Raw genomic sequence first — 15,163 nt, forward strand, 5'->3', positions numbered from 1 at the left:
CATTATTCTGGTCCTGACAATTGTTGCCACAGTATAAATATGATCCATACATACCCTATGTTTTCTAAATCCATTTTGCACATCCTCCAAACATTCCATTTTTTCAAATTGGTCAGTCGAGCAATTACATTTCACAAATTCATCCCACAGGTTGGATCGGAGCCTTTGGCATGCTGGTTTTGGTCTGCAGGCTGTATGTTTGACACCAATGTCTTAAAGTAATGGATCTACTTTGTATGTCATCATCTATTACTGCTGGTACTTTGTGGATCCAGCAGGGGGAGGCACAGAGCTGTTCTTACAACAGGCCAGGAGTTTGGAGGAACCTCTTCACACTGAGCTAATTAATATGACTGCTTCAGTGTGTGTTTGTGTGCAGCTGCATCTTCAAGTGTTCCTGGAACTAATCAATTAGGACTGGGGGAAAAAAAAAAACGAAACAAGGGAGGGAGAAACACTACTGGTGGCAGTTTCCTTCCCATGATGCTCTCTGTTTGGCAGTGGTGCCTCTGCACAGTGTACTTTGGCACTGGGATCTGCTCGTTGCAACTTGTAAACAATGTGGGAGGTCAGGCTTTGGTAAATAAAGACCCCCTGGGGTTAATTTGTGCCCTATAGGCTTTCATAATCCCCCCAAATCAACAGCGACTTCCTGAATTGAAAGAACACTGCCAGAGAGATTGATTTCATCTGAGGTTCAGTGGATCAGTGCACCCATGAGTGGGACAATCATTAACACCGTGGACAGTATGTCCTCCTCCTCACATGCACATCCACTGGACCCAGGGGTGATAGTGTGCAAAGGTAAATAAACCACAGGCTTGTCAAAATAAAACTGCTCTTTACAGATAATGTTATGGAATTCAAAAGTCCTTGTTTAATTTATGAGAGTACTACATATACTGTAGCATGTCAGAGATATTAAATAACAATATATTAATATGATTTGTTGATGCATCAAAGCCAGGAAATGTTCAAGAGGTTATTTGGCATGTTTTCATCTGATAATTGTCAACAGTTATGCAACCTGCTTTTTCACGACATACAGAGAAGTTGTTACGCAAGTTTACAGAAGTGGTTTGACTATCACAAACACATTTTTGTTTATATTTATGTGTATTACTTTCACATTTAACTGTTGGGCCATAAAAAAATATGAATATACTTTGACCAAAGATGGACAATCCTTCAGACACATAGTTTTCACATATTATATATTTTATTCTTTTTTATAATTTAATTCCACTAAATCTAAGAGGTGAATATTGTATACTTTTTGTCTGAGAGTTTTCATTACTTTTCAAATGAAGATATGACAGAGTTGATAATAAGCCTTTAAAATATAACTTATTGTTAAAGATGAAACCTCTCTGTCTTCTTATGTCTCACAAAAATCAATAAGTAGCTTGATTGACAGTTCAGACGTCTAATAGTCCCACATGATTTCAACAAATGTTCACATTATACAATATGTCACCGAAAGTCAAATATAACAGAAGTCATTCAGAAGCTGAAAATAGATTAGTGCATCACTACTTTCATCTTTTTTCCCCCCAATGATCACATGATCAGACTCATTGGGTATTTCTGAGGACCCAGACCAGTAATTTTACTTCAACACTTTACTTTTGTGATCTCACTTAGGTTATTATTTTCATTCTTGTAATCGAGTACTTAGGGGGAAAAACACCAAAAATGTCTTATCCATGTCCTGAACAAAAGCTGAAAATAAAAATAGATATACTTTCCACACTGCCAAAGAAAATTGAGACCAAAATATCCCAAATATCTTAATATTGGATGTCTGAATTGGCTTAAGAAACTGGTTTAGACCAGTTCTAAATGTAAAGTGTCATGAGATAACTTTTGCCATGATGTGATGCTATATAATAAAATTTGATAGAATGATTGATTGAGAGTCTGTGCAGCAGGAACTCCACATCTCTGTATGTTTACTGCAGTTGACCGCAGTCATTCTCTGAAAAGACCAGTGATTGGCCAGAATCTACTGTCATGAGATAGAGTTTCTAAAGCCTGAAAACAGAGCCAAAAAGATATGCAGAGGTCTAGTTTCCTGTCAGAGCAAAAACTGTCAAAACAAAATACTGAAAAATTAGTATGTATTGCTCAGGGATATTTAATAGAAGGGCTACTGATGCTTTATATCAGGGGTGTCAAACTCGTTTTAGTTCAGGGGCCACATACAGTCCAATATGATCTCAACTGGGCCACCCAGATCAATATAATAATACTCCAAACTTTTCTTTATGTTTAAGGGTAAAATAAGCTACAAAATTAGATTAAAAGCTTAAAAAATACATTATGAAAATGTTTACATCTACAACATATTGTTTGAAAATATGGATAACATGAAAAACTTAAAATTTCTTAAGAAACATAGGTGCAATTGTAACAACATTCAGCCTCAGTTTATCATTTACTCATTTACAAAATACAGATCACAGTGGATCTACAAATACACCAAACATTTAGTAACAGTCAGATTATTGTAAAAATTCCACTTTTTTCTCTTAAGACATTTCAGGTTGTTAATATGTATTCAGATTATTCACATTTTGTTGAAAGGATAGTTTTTAAATGTTAACATTTTCATGTAATTTTACTTTTTTATAGTAAAACAAAAGAGAACATTTGGTAGTTGTCATTATTTATAGGTTATTATGATAGTATTTTATTGGTCTGACCCACTTAAGATTGAACTGGTCTGTATGCAGAACCTAAATAATTATGAAATCCTTTACTGTTAATATCTCAGTGTAATTTTTGTATTTCATAAATTCATCCCACGAGCTGGATTGGACAATTTGGCGGTCCAGTTTTGGCCTGTGGCCCACATGTGTGACACCCATACTTTATTTAATGGATGTAAATTCCACCACTGATATGTATATAAAGCAAATTCAGTGCCAGGGTTTGGGTTATAATAAAATCAGTGTAAGGCCTTATTTTAACATGTATTAGACTTCATTTGAGTGGGAACATGTAATAGTTTTTATGTTTTACATGAGGCTGAAACACAACTTAAACTACATTCATTTTAATGTGGCTCAATTCTGATGTTAATCCTGAAATGGAATGTGTGATGAATGCTAAGAGATTAAATAAATCCACTTAAGATAAGTGTGTTTGGATAAGAACTGATGAAATCTTTGACACCAGAGTTGTTACTGTACGTTCCCAAACACATGGTACATCGGCCCATTATATCACAGAGACAAACAGTGAGCACAGTCTGGGGTCAGCGGGGTCAGGTTGTCTGCCGCAGCTCAGTCTGGAGACCAGGCGCTCACTCATGGCTGCTCATGCTGCACCTATCAGCGCTGTGGGGTAAACAGCCCCTGCTGGTTCTCAGGCCGGGGCTGGCGGTTGTCTCTGTGGCCTCGGTCACAGCCACCAGCATTGATCTGACCTCTGCTGTGGATGAGCCGGTCTGGAATCAGGTCACAGAGCTCAACAGCGACTCGGAGGGCCTGAGGTCAGCCCTGGATGTACACAAGTACACACTTCAGACACCCCGGAGTAGTCATGTTAATATCACTCCATAAAGCCCATAAAGCTTAGAGCTCCTGTGTTGTAGTGCCTCGCTGCCTTTGTCCGTCGCTGTTGTCAGGGCAAAGGTATGTATGGCACGACGGGCTGTCCCTAAACCCTCCTGGAGCCAGTGAATGAGAGGATGGACGGAGGCAAGGGGAGGAAAGCAAAGGAAATACACTCATCATCACATTAAAGGAGGGCAGGACAGAGGGGTCAGAGTAGAGAGGAGACGGAGGGAGGGGAGAGGAGGGGGGGGCAGTAATAGGGTCTTTGTTCTGGTTGGTGTGACTCACAAAGCCTGGTCCTGGGCAGCACAGCTTAGTTACCGTTACCAAACACACAGAAACTGGAAGGAGGGGTGGATGAGGGTGAGCAATAGAGGAGAAGGGCCAAGTAAACTTTGCATTTTGGTTCATCCACTCCAAAAAATTTGTGATGATCTGCTTGTGTTTTAGTTTAGACTCTTAGAACTTAGATGGCTGGTGATAGATGACAAACACCACAACATCTCATACATGAATACAACAAAACTAGCACGTTGACCCATGGGGATCCACAGGTTCTAGATGTGGTAGTGTTTATGCTGTTGTGAATTCATGCATGCTGTACCAAAGTTGTCCAGCAGTCACCGTCAAAGTGTTCTGGCCATAGCAACATGATTGTAAGGCTATTGTATTCCAAAATTACTAATATCTTCCAAAATATTGGTCCTATCATCTTGCTGTTTTTGCTACTGTCTTCCTTGACCTAAAAATACATAAGTACGCTAAACTGTAGCAGTCAGCTCTTTACAGATTTTGTGTGAATCACCAGACACGCACACACATGAACGCAGACAGAGGCGACTTGGCTTTTATAATATAGATACTTGATAGTTTTATCTGAGGTGTTTAACCCATAAAGACCCAAACATTCACCCTTGACCTAAAACATCTACTGATATAAACTGTTTAATACCTGTTCATCCACTATCAATACATGTAAATAATTGGTGTAAAATGCAGTTTGTCATCTTTTCATGGTCATCAGATCCATTTGGACGTTCAGAGGCTCTGTAGTGAACGTGGAAACACCGTCATCTTCTATAACACTGATTCGCTGGTAAAACCCATGGAGTTGGATCAATGACAGTGGATGGAGACACTTGTTTTTATGTTTAGTTGGTGATATTTAATCTTAAATCTTTTTTTTTCCATCTTTTTTTTGTTTTGATATAATAAGTTTTAAATTTATTCCGAGTTTTAATGAACACCTACATGATTAGTCTTGTAGGAAAATACATGATTTATACTGAAAAAAATTACAATTAAGAGGATAATATTACAATAAATAGTAATAAATCACTTATGTAAGGTTAAATATAGAGAAAAATTTATTTGGGAATTGACACAAAAGAAGTACCATCTGTAGTCTGTAATGGAAATGCTAAGAAATTCACAAATAAATCTAGAGACCATGACTTTGTATGTGTATAATATGTGTGTATGTAACATACAGTGATTAAATACTCTGTCTGAATTACATTTTCTGCCTGATGTCTTTTTTTCCTACATAAATGTTGTGTGAGAATATTAAAATGACTGTGATTCCACAATGTAACCACAAGCCAATATAAGTGTGTTATAGTGAGGGTGTTAAAATTTAGACTCATATTCTTGTACTTGTTGCAATATGGGCCGTAGATTATTATAATGATCAAGTGAGCCCTCTTGTGACTGTTTTGTGTAAAACATTCTATATTTAATGCAAACAGACATTTCCACTGTCATGGTTAGTACCCTGGAAGCAAGGGGTATTGTTTTTGGTTCAGTTTGTTTCTTTGTTTGTTAGCATTCTAGCAGCAAACTGTTTTTTGAATTCATACCAAATTGGGTTTATAAATTGCCAGTGACCCAGAATATATCTCAGTACATTTTGGGAAAGAAGGTCAAAGTTCGAATTTTTAATGAATTTTTAAAAACATTTTTCCCCATTTGCTTGTAATTGGTGAAATTTCACACTTTTATAAAAACATCAATTTTTTTTCAATTTACTTCAGACTTGCCACATATATAGAGGCAATTGATATGCCGACATCAGCACACGCATAGACATGATGACATCAGCTGGATCGATGCCAAAAAAAAGCTACAATACGTGCGAGGGGTGGGGTTTGTTGTGCGTGGCACCGCTTGTTTGTTGTTTTATTCATATATCACTAAGTTCAGTGCACTAATTACATTGATGTTTATTTATATCCAGTGAAACTACAGCTAACTGATAGAACTGTCTGTGTATATTATTGTCAGTCATTGTTCTGTTGACTGAACTCAGCTGATTCAGGATTTTGACAGTCTTTCTAAAACTTGTATATGCCAGTATTCATACACTGTATTTCATAGTGGTACCGCTATTTTGTAGCCACCATAATTGAGGGAAGGTGAGAATTTGGTTGGTTGTAATCTTCACCATCACCACTAGGTGTCTCTAAACATCACATATTGAACCTTTAAATGCAAAATGTGTCAAATCGCAGCAATTCCCTCCTGGAGTACAGCCTGTGTGTGAAGTTTTCAAGGTCTCTCCTGGTTCTGTGGTTCCCTCTGACGTGTTGTTCCAGGTTAATTCTCCTGTGAGTGTCCTTGGTCAAGGTACTGGTGTAGATGTGGAGTTGGTCCCCAGGTGCCTTCAGTGGTACCCCATTGCTCTTTGTGTGGTTATTAGGATGTGTTAAAGGCCCAGGTTGAATTTTCCTACAGGGATAATAACAGTGAACTTTACTTTTTTTTCTTTATTTAAGGATCTCCATTAGTCTCTATACCAAAGCAGATACTTTTCTTCCTGGGGTTCATCCCCAATATAAAAGTATTACAATTTAAATATTTACAAAACACATACTTTACTGATACAAGATGTTCAGCGGATGTGTGATGATGACTTCAACCTTCAGTGTTGCACTTCAGATCAGAAGTGGCTCCAAAATATTTATGCTTTCACAACTCCTGCTGGTTAAACTTTTTTTTTTTAGGGTCGGGCACTTTCCTTCTTTTGGAGATTAATGTCAGCGTCATAGGATTTTCTTTAAAACATTGACTTGTTTAACCTAAGTGTTGTTTTTTTACCCATAAATCCCTGTTTACACCACTCTAATAATGTTCTGATGGCCACTACTGTCCAAATGATGCCTTTCCAGGAAACTCTTTATCTTAATAAAGTTATTCTATGTCAGTTAAGTAGCCATCATTAAAGATTATCATTAAAGAAACATGTTTTCACCAAAATACATGACTCATACTTCTTAAAATGCACACAGGCATCAACACTAAGTATCCAGAGGTGAAAGACATCTGGCAGTGTGAAAAGTATAATGTGTGTCCTTGTTAAAATGTGTGTGTGTGTTCGGCTCATGCAGTAAGCAGGATGTCCTGTCCTCCCTGCTGCTATTGTGGAGCAGTCAGCCTGCCAGACGCTACCCCCAAAAGACCACTTCCCCTCTGTCAAGAGCCCTTCGCTCTCTGTCTCTCTCACACACACACACATACTGCCATGCCAGCCTAAACACAATGGGAACCTGTCCAACACCGCCCTGTCACCTAGCTAAAAATAGCTCCTTTGGTAGGCTCAGACATGAAGATTGTATTGTAACAATGGACTTTGATCAGCCAAAATAGCTCCATGCTGCTGTTCTGAAGTATCCACACATCATAGTTAATAGGATCTGATGTTAAACTGGCAGATGTTGCACTATTAATTCAACAGTTAGTCATTTCAGAGTAAATGAAGTACAGTTATAGCATAGGTGTTATCAATTTTGAAGTAAAAGCATAAGGTTTTCACTACTTGAAAGATAGAGTCTACAAATATTGTTTTATTATGTAACCTTGAGGAAAATTAGACTGAACAGTATAACACGCCTTTCTCGCCTTTTAAAACACACATGTTGATTTGTTGTATGGAATAGGAATGTAATCACAAAGTCAACTAACTAACCAAAATATGTCAAATAAAGTAGGGTGACATGGCCATAAAAATAAATCATTTTGATCTTTTTCTTTTCTTTTTTTTCCCCAGTGTTATGGACGATTTATAACTTTAAGTGATTTATTTTCTAGCTACATCAACTGAAAACAAAACATGATTAAACAATAACTTTACTGAAACTATAAGCTGCAAATGACAGACGACATGAAACAAACATTCAGATTTTTTGTTGAGTTCCAAAGGAATAATTTCTACATTACAATTCAGGAATTTTTCATGATTTTCAGAGAGCAAAAAGTCAATTAATCGAATTGTTGGGATATATTGCTTAGCCCTTGTGTCAAATGAATGTGATGTTTTAAAATATGTGTTTTTATTTCCATGTACAGAGTAGAGGGGTTGTGTAATGTGGTTGGGGGTCTCCAGCTGATGACACGGGGCCTCCTCACCACCTCCTCCTCCTCTATTCACCCTCTCCTCCCCCTCCCCCTCCCCCTCCCCACTGCCCGGCTGAGGTGCTATTGTCTCGCTTCCTGTGGCCGTGCAAACTGCCCTCCGCACGCACGCACGCACGCACTGACGCACGCACCCGCGCGCACTGGGTCCGTGTGAGCAGGCGCGCGGGATGTAATGGTCCCATTTCTACTGAGTGAGTGAGTCGAACGGATTCACTGGAGAAAACTCACAGCAGCAGGACTTGTTTTAGACACTCAGTAAACATTTGCGTCCAGTTTAACTCGTGTTTGTTGGAAACTAAACGAAGACAGACGGACATTCGGGGGTAAAAGTGGAGTTTTTCTTTTGACAGCTGCGCACTGAAGCCCCGACTGACAAACATCAGTGAGCTGTCACCGTTCAGCTGCCTGTAAGTCAACACTGCTTTATCTCAACTAAAAACCTTCAAAGTTGACGAAAACACGACTAGTTCAGTGATGTTTAGTTAGTTACCAAAGTTGTTGCGTAGCAGCAGCTTTTAATTTAGACACACAGACTTATAGACGCCTAAAAAACACAATAAAACAACAATTAGACCAGTTAAGTACACCTGCCTTTTCTCAAAATTGACCCTAATACATGAAGCTACAGGCTGTTTACCAGTTTACAGCTAAATATAAGTAGTCAGCATTAGCCTATGTAATACACTTTACGATTATAGCACTTATACTCCAGAGATTGCATGAATTAAGTAACAGCCCTTTGAGGTTTTCTACAAATTTTACAGTTTTGTCTCCAAACAGTTTTGCTACAATGCACCACTGGTATATTTAGAGTCAGACAACAGAGAAAAATGCACATTACCACTCAAACCACAGCCCTAGTTCAGATTTGTTGTCTAAAACTCAAAAATGAAGATGAACAAACACCTACCACATCTACAATAGAGGTCAACCCAAAGTGGATTTTGAAGGCGTTATATGATAAGAGATTAAAAGGCAGTCAGATCTTAAATAAATGCATCATACATGTCTGACTAGCTTATCACTTAGTTTATTAGAAACTGGATACCTTCTGAACCTAACATCAGCTGTTCCTCAGTTAATCCGCCTCGACTCACACCAAGTTTTTCACATACCAGTAGTTAGCAAAATATTCTATCCTACCAATTCATCATTTCATATTTAATATCAATGGGCAGACATTAGTCGTAGGCTATTATAATTTAATCTTCAAAAAACTCCATTGTAAACTGCATCAGATCATTGTCAGAGTTTCATCCCACCAAAACCTACTTTAGATATATCTCAGTAAGCTGTTATCAGTGAAGATGTCCTACTTAACACAGCTCTGTGTTCCTGGTCGTCCTCTACCTTCCCTCCCTGCCTTCTTCCTCTTTAACATGTGAGAGAAAGGAACAGCTGGAAATGAGCTGAGCCTGAACTCGATCCGTTCAGATCAGCGGGTCCCAGAGGCCTGTTTCTGTCACTGCTGTGGCCGACTGTGTTTGTGTGTGTGTGGGAGGGAAAGCCTGTAACTTTGCAGCTGTCCATGACCTGTCCATGAAAAACTATACACACTGAGCACTGAAATCCCTCAGCAGGTCCTCCCGTAATCCACAACATACTCGAGTGTCTCTGCTCCAGTTCCGCAGTCAAGGTGCTTCTTGTTTTATCAGACCCAGACACATACTGTACAGCAGCCAAAAGACTAAATACTGTAAAGACTCAGCAGCTCCTACATCAGCTGAATATGAAGCCGGCACTGTCAGGGGTCTGGGGGCTGAGCCACTGTACACAGACCCATACTGAGACGACTGGCACATGTACATGTTTTGCCTGCTTGTGTATTCACATATTGAGACTTGTGCATATGCAAGTGTGTGTTTTGCGCTTCGGGGTACAGTGAGGGCATTGTGTGGAGTCTGGGGGCTTTCTGGGAGGCGTGTGAAAATGCAGTAAAGATGTCACACTGCAGCTGGCACAGGACAGGCCTGATGGACTGCTTACACTCACAGCACTGCCTTTGTGTGTGTGGTGAAAAGACAGAAGACAGAAAGAGTGAATGTCATCCAGAGACACTCAGTATTTTACACACAATGCCAAAGGCAGACCACCGCTGTTGCGTAACACGTAGATAAGTCCAGTCCAGCTATTTAAACGGCAGTTTACCCTCACACATGTGTAAAGCTGGAGGATGTGGAAGAAGGAGCTGCAGTAAAGTGGTTGAAACTGCTGCAGTAAAAGTCCACATTGCTTGACTTTTCAGGTCTGAATGGATATCTGAAGTAGAGAGAAACTAAGGTTTTTGTGTTTAAATAAAGCATCTGTTTCGTCTGACTCATTTAAGCAGTCAGTGATTCAGTCTAAAATGAAACCTGTTGTTTTGTGGCATGGTCATGTGGTTTAAAATCTGTTATACTTACTGTTGCTTCCTGGAAAGAACAGCTCTTTACGTCTGGAGTCTGTGTAGTTGTTTACGTAGATGCAATTACTTGAATATTTGGCTTCAAAGGCAGAACAAGAGATTGCTGTAATCAGAAAATCTATGAAGTTTTGGATGGGGTCACTCAGAGTAAACTGATGTGGACACTTTGAGAACATTGTCAGGATGCAATTGTCACCTCTGTTCTGTGGTCACTCTGTCTAACCTACAATGTTTTATGTTTAAGTCTCATTCAACTTAATGTAGATATCTGACTAGCTCTGAACACTTCCTAAGCAGCTAATGAAGACTGAACATACAGACGTTAAGTGTGTGTTGACAAACGCTCATAGCAATAACACAACCTCAAAGTTCAACCTACTGTCATTGTGTCAATGTGCAGATTTTTAGCAGTTCACCTTGTTTCATTTGAGGCTCAGTTTTAGAGACTTTCTGTACATTTTTGGTTGGATGTGGATTTTTACATTTGCCTCTTTAGCAGAATGGTGTCAACAGAGGTGTAATATGTTGAACCTTCTAATCTCCAGTGTATGTTCTTGTCCCTGACTGATTTATCTCACACTTCAGTAATGACTGCTGCATGACATTACTAAAGCCCTATGGACAGACAAGACTTATTTATACATACAGATAACACATGAACATACTTTACATACAGCGTATAGGGACAATGCAGATAAACTGAAATTAGAAAAGTCATAAAACTAAACTTTAACTCAAACCAAGAGTCTGTGTTTATATATTTCTGTCTTGTTTTGGAGTATACATTTCTGCGGTCTGTGTTCTATATATAAACCCTACTTTGTGCTTTGTTTAGCTGTAATGAGTACGTCATCCTTTTGCTTCTATAGAGACATGGAGTTGTTTGCTCCTTGGCGTTGAAGTTTTATTGTGAGGAAGTGACTATGTGCTTTTTCCTCTTGTCTCCACAGGAGGACTGACCAGCCGTGCATCCTGACTGTCTCTGCCGTCGTTTGTGTCTGAACGCCCACAATGGCTTGGGGGGAATTCAACTGGTGGGTCCCCTGCTGACAGCCTCGATCCCCAGATATCCGCCCTTACTGCCTCCTTTCCTGGTCTAATTTATTTAGGTTGAGCCCCTCCTTCCCTTAAAACTGTCACCATGGCTAGCCTGGTGCTCAATGAGACCGGAATGGAGAACTGTGGCATCGACGACTCCTTCAAGTACAACTTGTACTCTGTGGTCTACAGCGTGGTGTTCGTCCTTGGCCTGGTCACCAACTGCGCTGCCCTCTTTGTTTTCTGCTTCCGGATGAAGATGCGCAATGAGACCACAATGTTCATGACTAATTTAGCCTTATCTGATTTAGTGTTTGTATTTACACTGCCGTTCAAGGTTTTCTACAATGTCAACCGCCACTGGCCGTTTGGAGATGGACTGTGTAAAGTATCAGGAACGGCCTTCATCACTAACATCTACGGCAGCATGCTCTTCCTCACCTGCATCAGTGTAGACCGCTTCTTGGCGATTGTCTATCCTTTTCGTTCACGCTCCATCCGCACTCGCAGGAGTGCAGCGCTGGTGTGTGCAGCAGTCTGGCTGACCATTGTGGGGGGAGGAATATCAGTGACTTTCTTCTCCACCATCAACAACAACAACAGAGCTACAACCTGCTTCGAGGGCTTCTCCAAGAGCACCTGGAGGACCTACCTGTCCAAAATCACCATTTTTATCGAGGTGAGTGAAAGAGGAGATGGACCTCACATGTGATTAAAAACATCTATGCACTTTTCGTTATTGGTGCGTGGAATAGGACTTAGTTACGAGTAGTGGTGAAATTGCAAATTGCATATACCCATTGTCTCACCCTCCCCTTCCAGGCTGGTTGGAAGATCTATGGTGGCCACTAAAAACTCAAATAATGTGGAAGATCTTTGCCCAAACCCGCATGTTGTTTGTCTGTTCTTAACTACTGTTGAAATGTGATGATGCATAATGTGACAATCATCTCAAGTATAAAACTATTAAGCAGAAACTAACAAACAAATCATATTGAAACAGTTTTCACAACACTTTATATTTGACTCCTTGTGTATTAAAGTCATTTATTTAATATCTGTCTTGTGCAAGTTTTACTTACAAGGCATAAAAGATTACCAATGTCAATAAACAGTTCCTCTTCTTCATTTGGTCATCAGGTGCACTCTATGTGTGTTATTAAACCTTTGTTAGACTGATAAAAGTATATGTGTTATAATAAAATAAACACAATAAGACAAAATGTTATTGACATTTTGTTGTAAGATATTGAATCAGGAATTATTCCATGATTGTGCCTTATTATAGATGGGGTGATTCTAAGATTGACTTTTTTTTTTTTCTTCTTTGAACCTTTAAGGCCAAACACAGACATCACAGTGAATTCCTAGTTATTTTTTTCTTTTCTAATTTACTTCCCAGATTGTGGGCTTCCTCATTCCTTTGCTGGCCAACTTAGTCTGTTCCTCGCTGGTTCTGAGGACACTGCGTCGCCCGGTGACTGTTGGTCATGGCTGTGACAGCAAGAGACGTGTCCTACGGATGATTCTGGTCCATCTGGGTATTTTTATAATCTGCTTCGTGCCTTATAACTCCATCCTCTTCCTCTACGCCCTGGTGCGGACCCAGGCCCTGGCTAACTGTGCTGTGGAGCGCTTTGCACGGACTCTGTACCCCATCACTCTGTGCTTGGCCAGCCTCAACTGCTGCCTGGACCCTGTGGTCTACTATTTCACCTCTGAGAGCTTCCAGAAGAGCCTGACCCTGGGAGGGAAAGGGTCCGGATCCCGGCCTGAGAGCCAGGACACAGCAAACACACTGCCCAGAGACACACACACTCAGAGCAATGGAAAAGACACAAAGATGTCTGAGAGTCAGTTTTGAACACGGAAGAAGGATGGAAAAGGAAACAGAGGTCAGGGTGGATTTAAGAGACAGGAGCCCTGAGTTGAACAAAAATGCAATCAGCTGTTTGTTCATGGAAGTGACAAACACATAGCTCAGCAGATTAGTTAAGTCCTGAGGTAAGTCCTGAGGTATGGCCTGGGCTTATGGATTAATCCGCCACTGGAGAGCGGAGGAATGTTATCTGTGTGTTTATTATGAGTGAACGCCACGGGGACCAGAGACACCGTGACTGTTGTGGGGACACAGAGCCTCTAAAAGAGACTCGAATCATCACTCAGGCTTAAAACACACAAACATTCACACATGCACTGGACTGTGGATGAGATGGAAATCTTCATCTGCATTGTTGGAATGCTGTTAAGTACTTTTGTAACACACTGAGCCCTTAAGTTTTATTGTTTTAAGCTTTCACAGCACATTATATCATTTTAGACATTAATGTTATGACACTCTTTAGTGTGGTAAGACCCATTGTTATTGTAACTGCAGCGCGCTGACCTGCCTGTGGAGCGTGTCTCATGTTAACTTTTGAGGCCATTAAATGTCTGTTGTGAATTGTTTTCCCGGCTACATTTGTTATTTCTGTTCTCTGCCACGTGCTTCACATCTACTCTGAGCTATGTATTTTTTTAATCAGTCCAACTGTAGATTTGAACCAATAGAAGAGTTTCTAGACTCTCACCAAGTGACCAGTGTGAGCCGAGGGCAGCTCTGATCCAGTTGAGGACCTTGGCTCGTTTGCTGTGTCACAGGCCAAATGCTTATTATGACTGGAGCAATGGTCCATTGTTTGCTTCTGAATGAGGTCTCTCTTTCTTAATCTGGCCTTAGACTGTAGATCTGCACAAAGTCCCTTAAGAACAACAATGTGCAAATGCGCCAAAGTACAGGTGAACGCTAAATATTCACCCAAAAATGCAGTGAAGCACAAGGTAATGACTAGTCAGCAAATCTGAGTTAAGAATTGCTTTGTTTGTACGTATTATTACAGGCCCTGTTGGATACTTGTCCATTTAATTTGTTATAGACCTAAGGAGAGACTGGAGATCTTTTGTAATCAAGCTTTGAACTGAATCAAAGCATAAAATGATAATCCTCAAAAGAAATTATCAGGAGATAACCTGCTCTGTGCAGCGTCTGGGAATTTCAAAGTACAACGACCTCCAATAATTTTATTATCCTGTATGTTTCTGTACACACACTACATACTCCTGCAGGATAAGGGAATTGATTTCTCAGGACTGCAGTGCAAAACATTCATCTAAGCTGTTTACTTATTCTTTGATAGAGCCATGTGGAGTTTACAAAATCATAGCCTTACTTGGGAAAGTAATAAACCACTACACCTGCTGCAGAGTTTGCACATAGAGAAAAAAGATCAAGTAGGCTTTCTGCTTGTGTGAGTGTTGAGGATCATTTAATTTAACTTTCTCTTATGTGGGGTTTTCTTTGAGCCTGAAGAAAATCTGTTGGATCAAAATGCTTCCCACATAAGAGAATGTTATAAAAATTATCTACCCAGAACCCACAATGCATTGTATTCTCTGACCTTTTCATGTGTTGTATGAGAATACAGAGACCTGAATATGTGTGAGGTGTCTTTGAGTATCCAAGAACAGAGACAACAGTAGATGCGCTTGTGAATTTGGGGTCAAGGGTACAGGAGAGTACACAAAAACACTGATACATGGATGTTGAAGTGAAGTGGGAGTGTGGAAAATCATGTAAGACCTGGCCTTTACCCCTGCACTGGTTCATGTCAACTAAAAATGCGTAAAAGCAGACATCTCCAAACGTGTCTCCTTTAAAGGACCAGTCTACATATTGTTAGCCTCATAGTATAATTGCCTAAGTCATACA

General features: G+C 39.9%; 1 protein-coding gene across 2 annotated transcripts; it reads left to right on the forward strand.

Annotated features, from left to right (window-relative positions):
• The first annotated feature begins 8,102 nt into the window (after window positions 1–8,102).
• lpar4 (lysophosphatidic acid receptor 4) lies at window positions 8,103–13,863 on the forward strand. Of its 2 annotated transcripts, none has more exons than XM_030144786.1 (3): window positions 8,103–8,380; window positions 11,328–12,094; window positions 12,818–13,863. In XM_030144786.1, exons 2-3 carry the CDS (start codon window positions 11,519–11,521, stop codon window positions 13,277–13,279), a joined length of 1,038 nt encoding a protein of 345 aa, XP_030000646.1. In that variant the 5' UTR covers window positions 8,103–8,380; window positions 11,328–11,518; the 3' UTR covers window positions 13,280–13,863. The 2 variants fall into 2 exon arrangements, with proteins under 2 accessions (XP_030000646.1, XP_030000647.1); XM_030144787.1 differs by having other exon boundaries at window positions 11,331–12,094.
• The last annotated feature ends 1,300 nt before the right edge of the window (window positions 13,864–15,163 follow it).

Source organism: Sphaeramia orbicularis, chromosome 10 (genome assembly GCF_902148855.1).
Source record: "Sphaeramia orbicularis chromosome 10, fSphaOr1.1, whole genome shotgun sequence".
NCBI classification, from domain to species: Eukaryota; Metazoa; Chordata; class Actinopteri; order Kurtiformes; family Apogonidae; genus Sphaeramia; species Sphaeramia orbicularis.

Bases quoted from the DNA above. Each gene is read 5' to 3' on its own strand.
- lpar4 (XM_030144786.1), top strand. From the start codon at position 11,519: ATGGCTAGCCTGGTGCTCAATGAGACCGGAATGGAGAACTGTGGCATC. The intron at 12,095-12,817 runs GTGAGTGAAAGA...TTTACTTCCCAG, and splicing joins AAATCACCATTTTTATCGAG to ATTGTGGGCTTCCTCATTCC.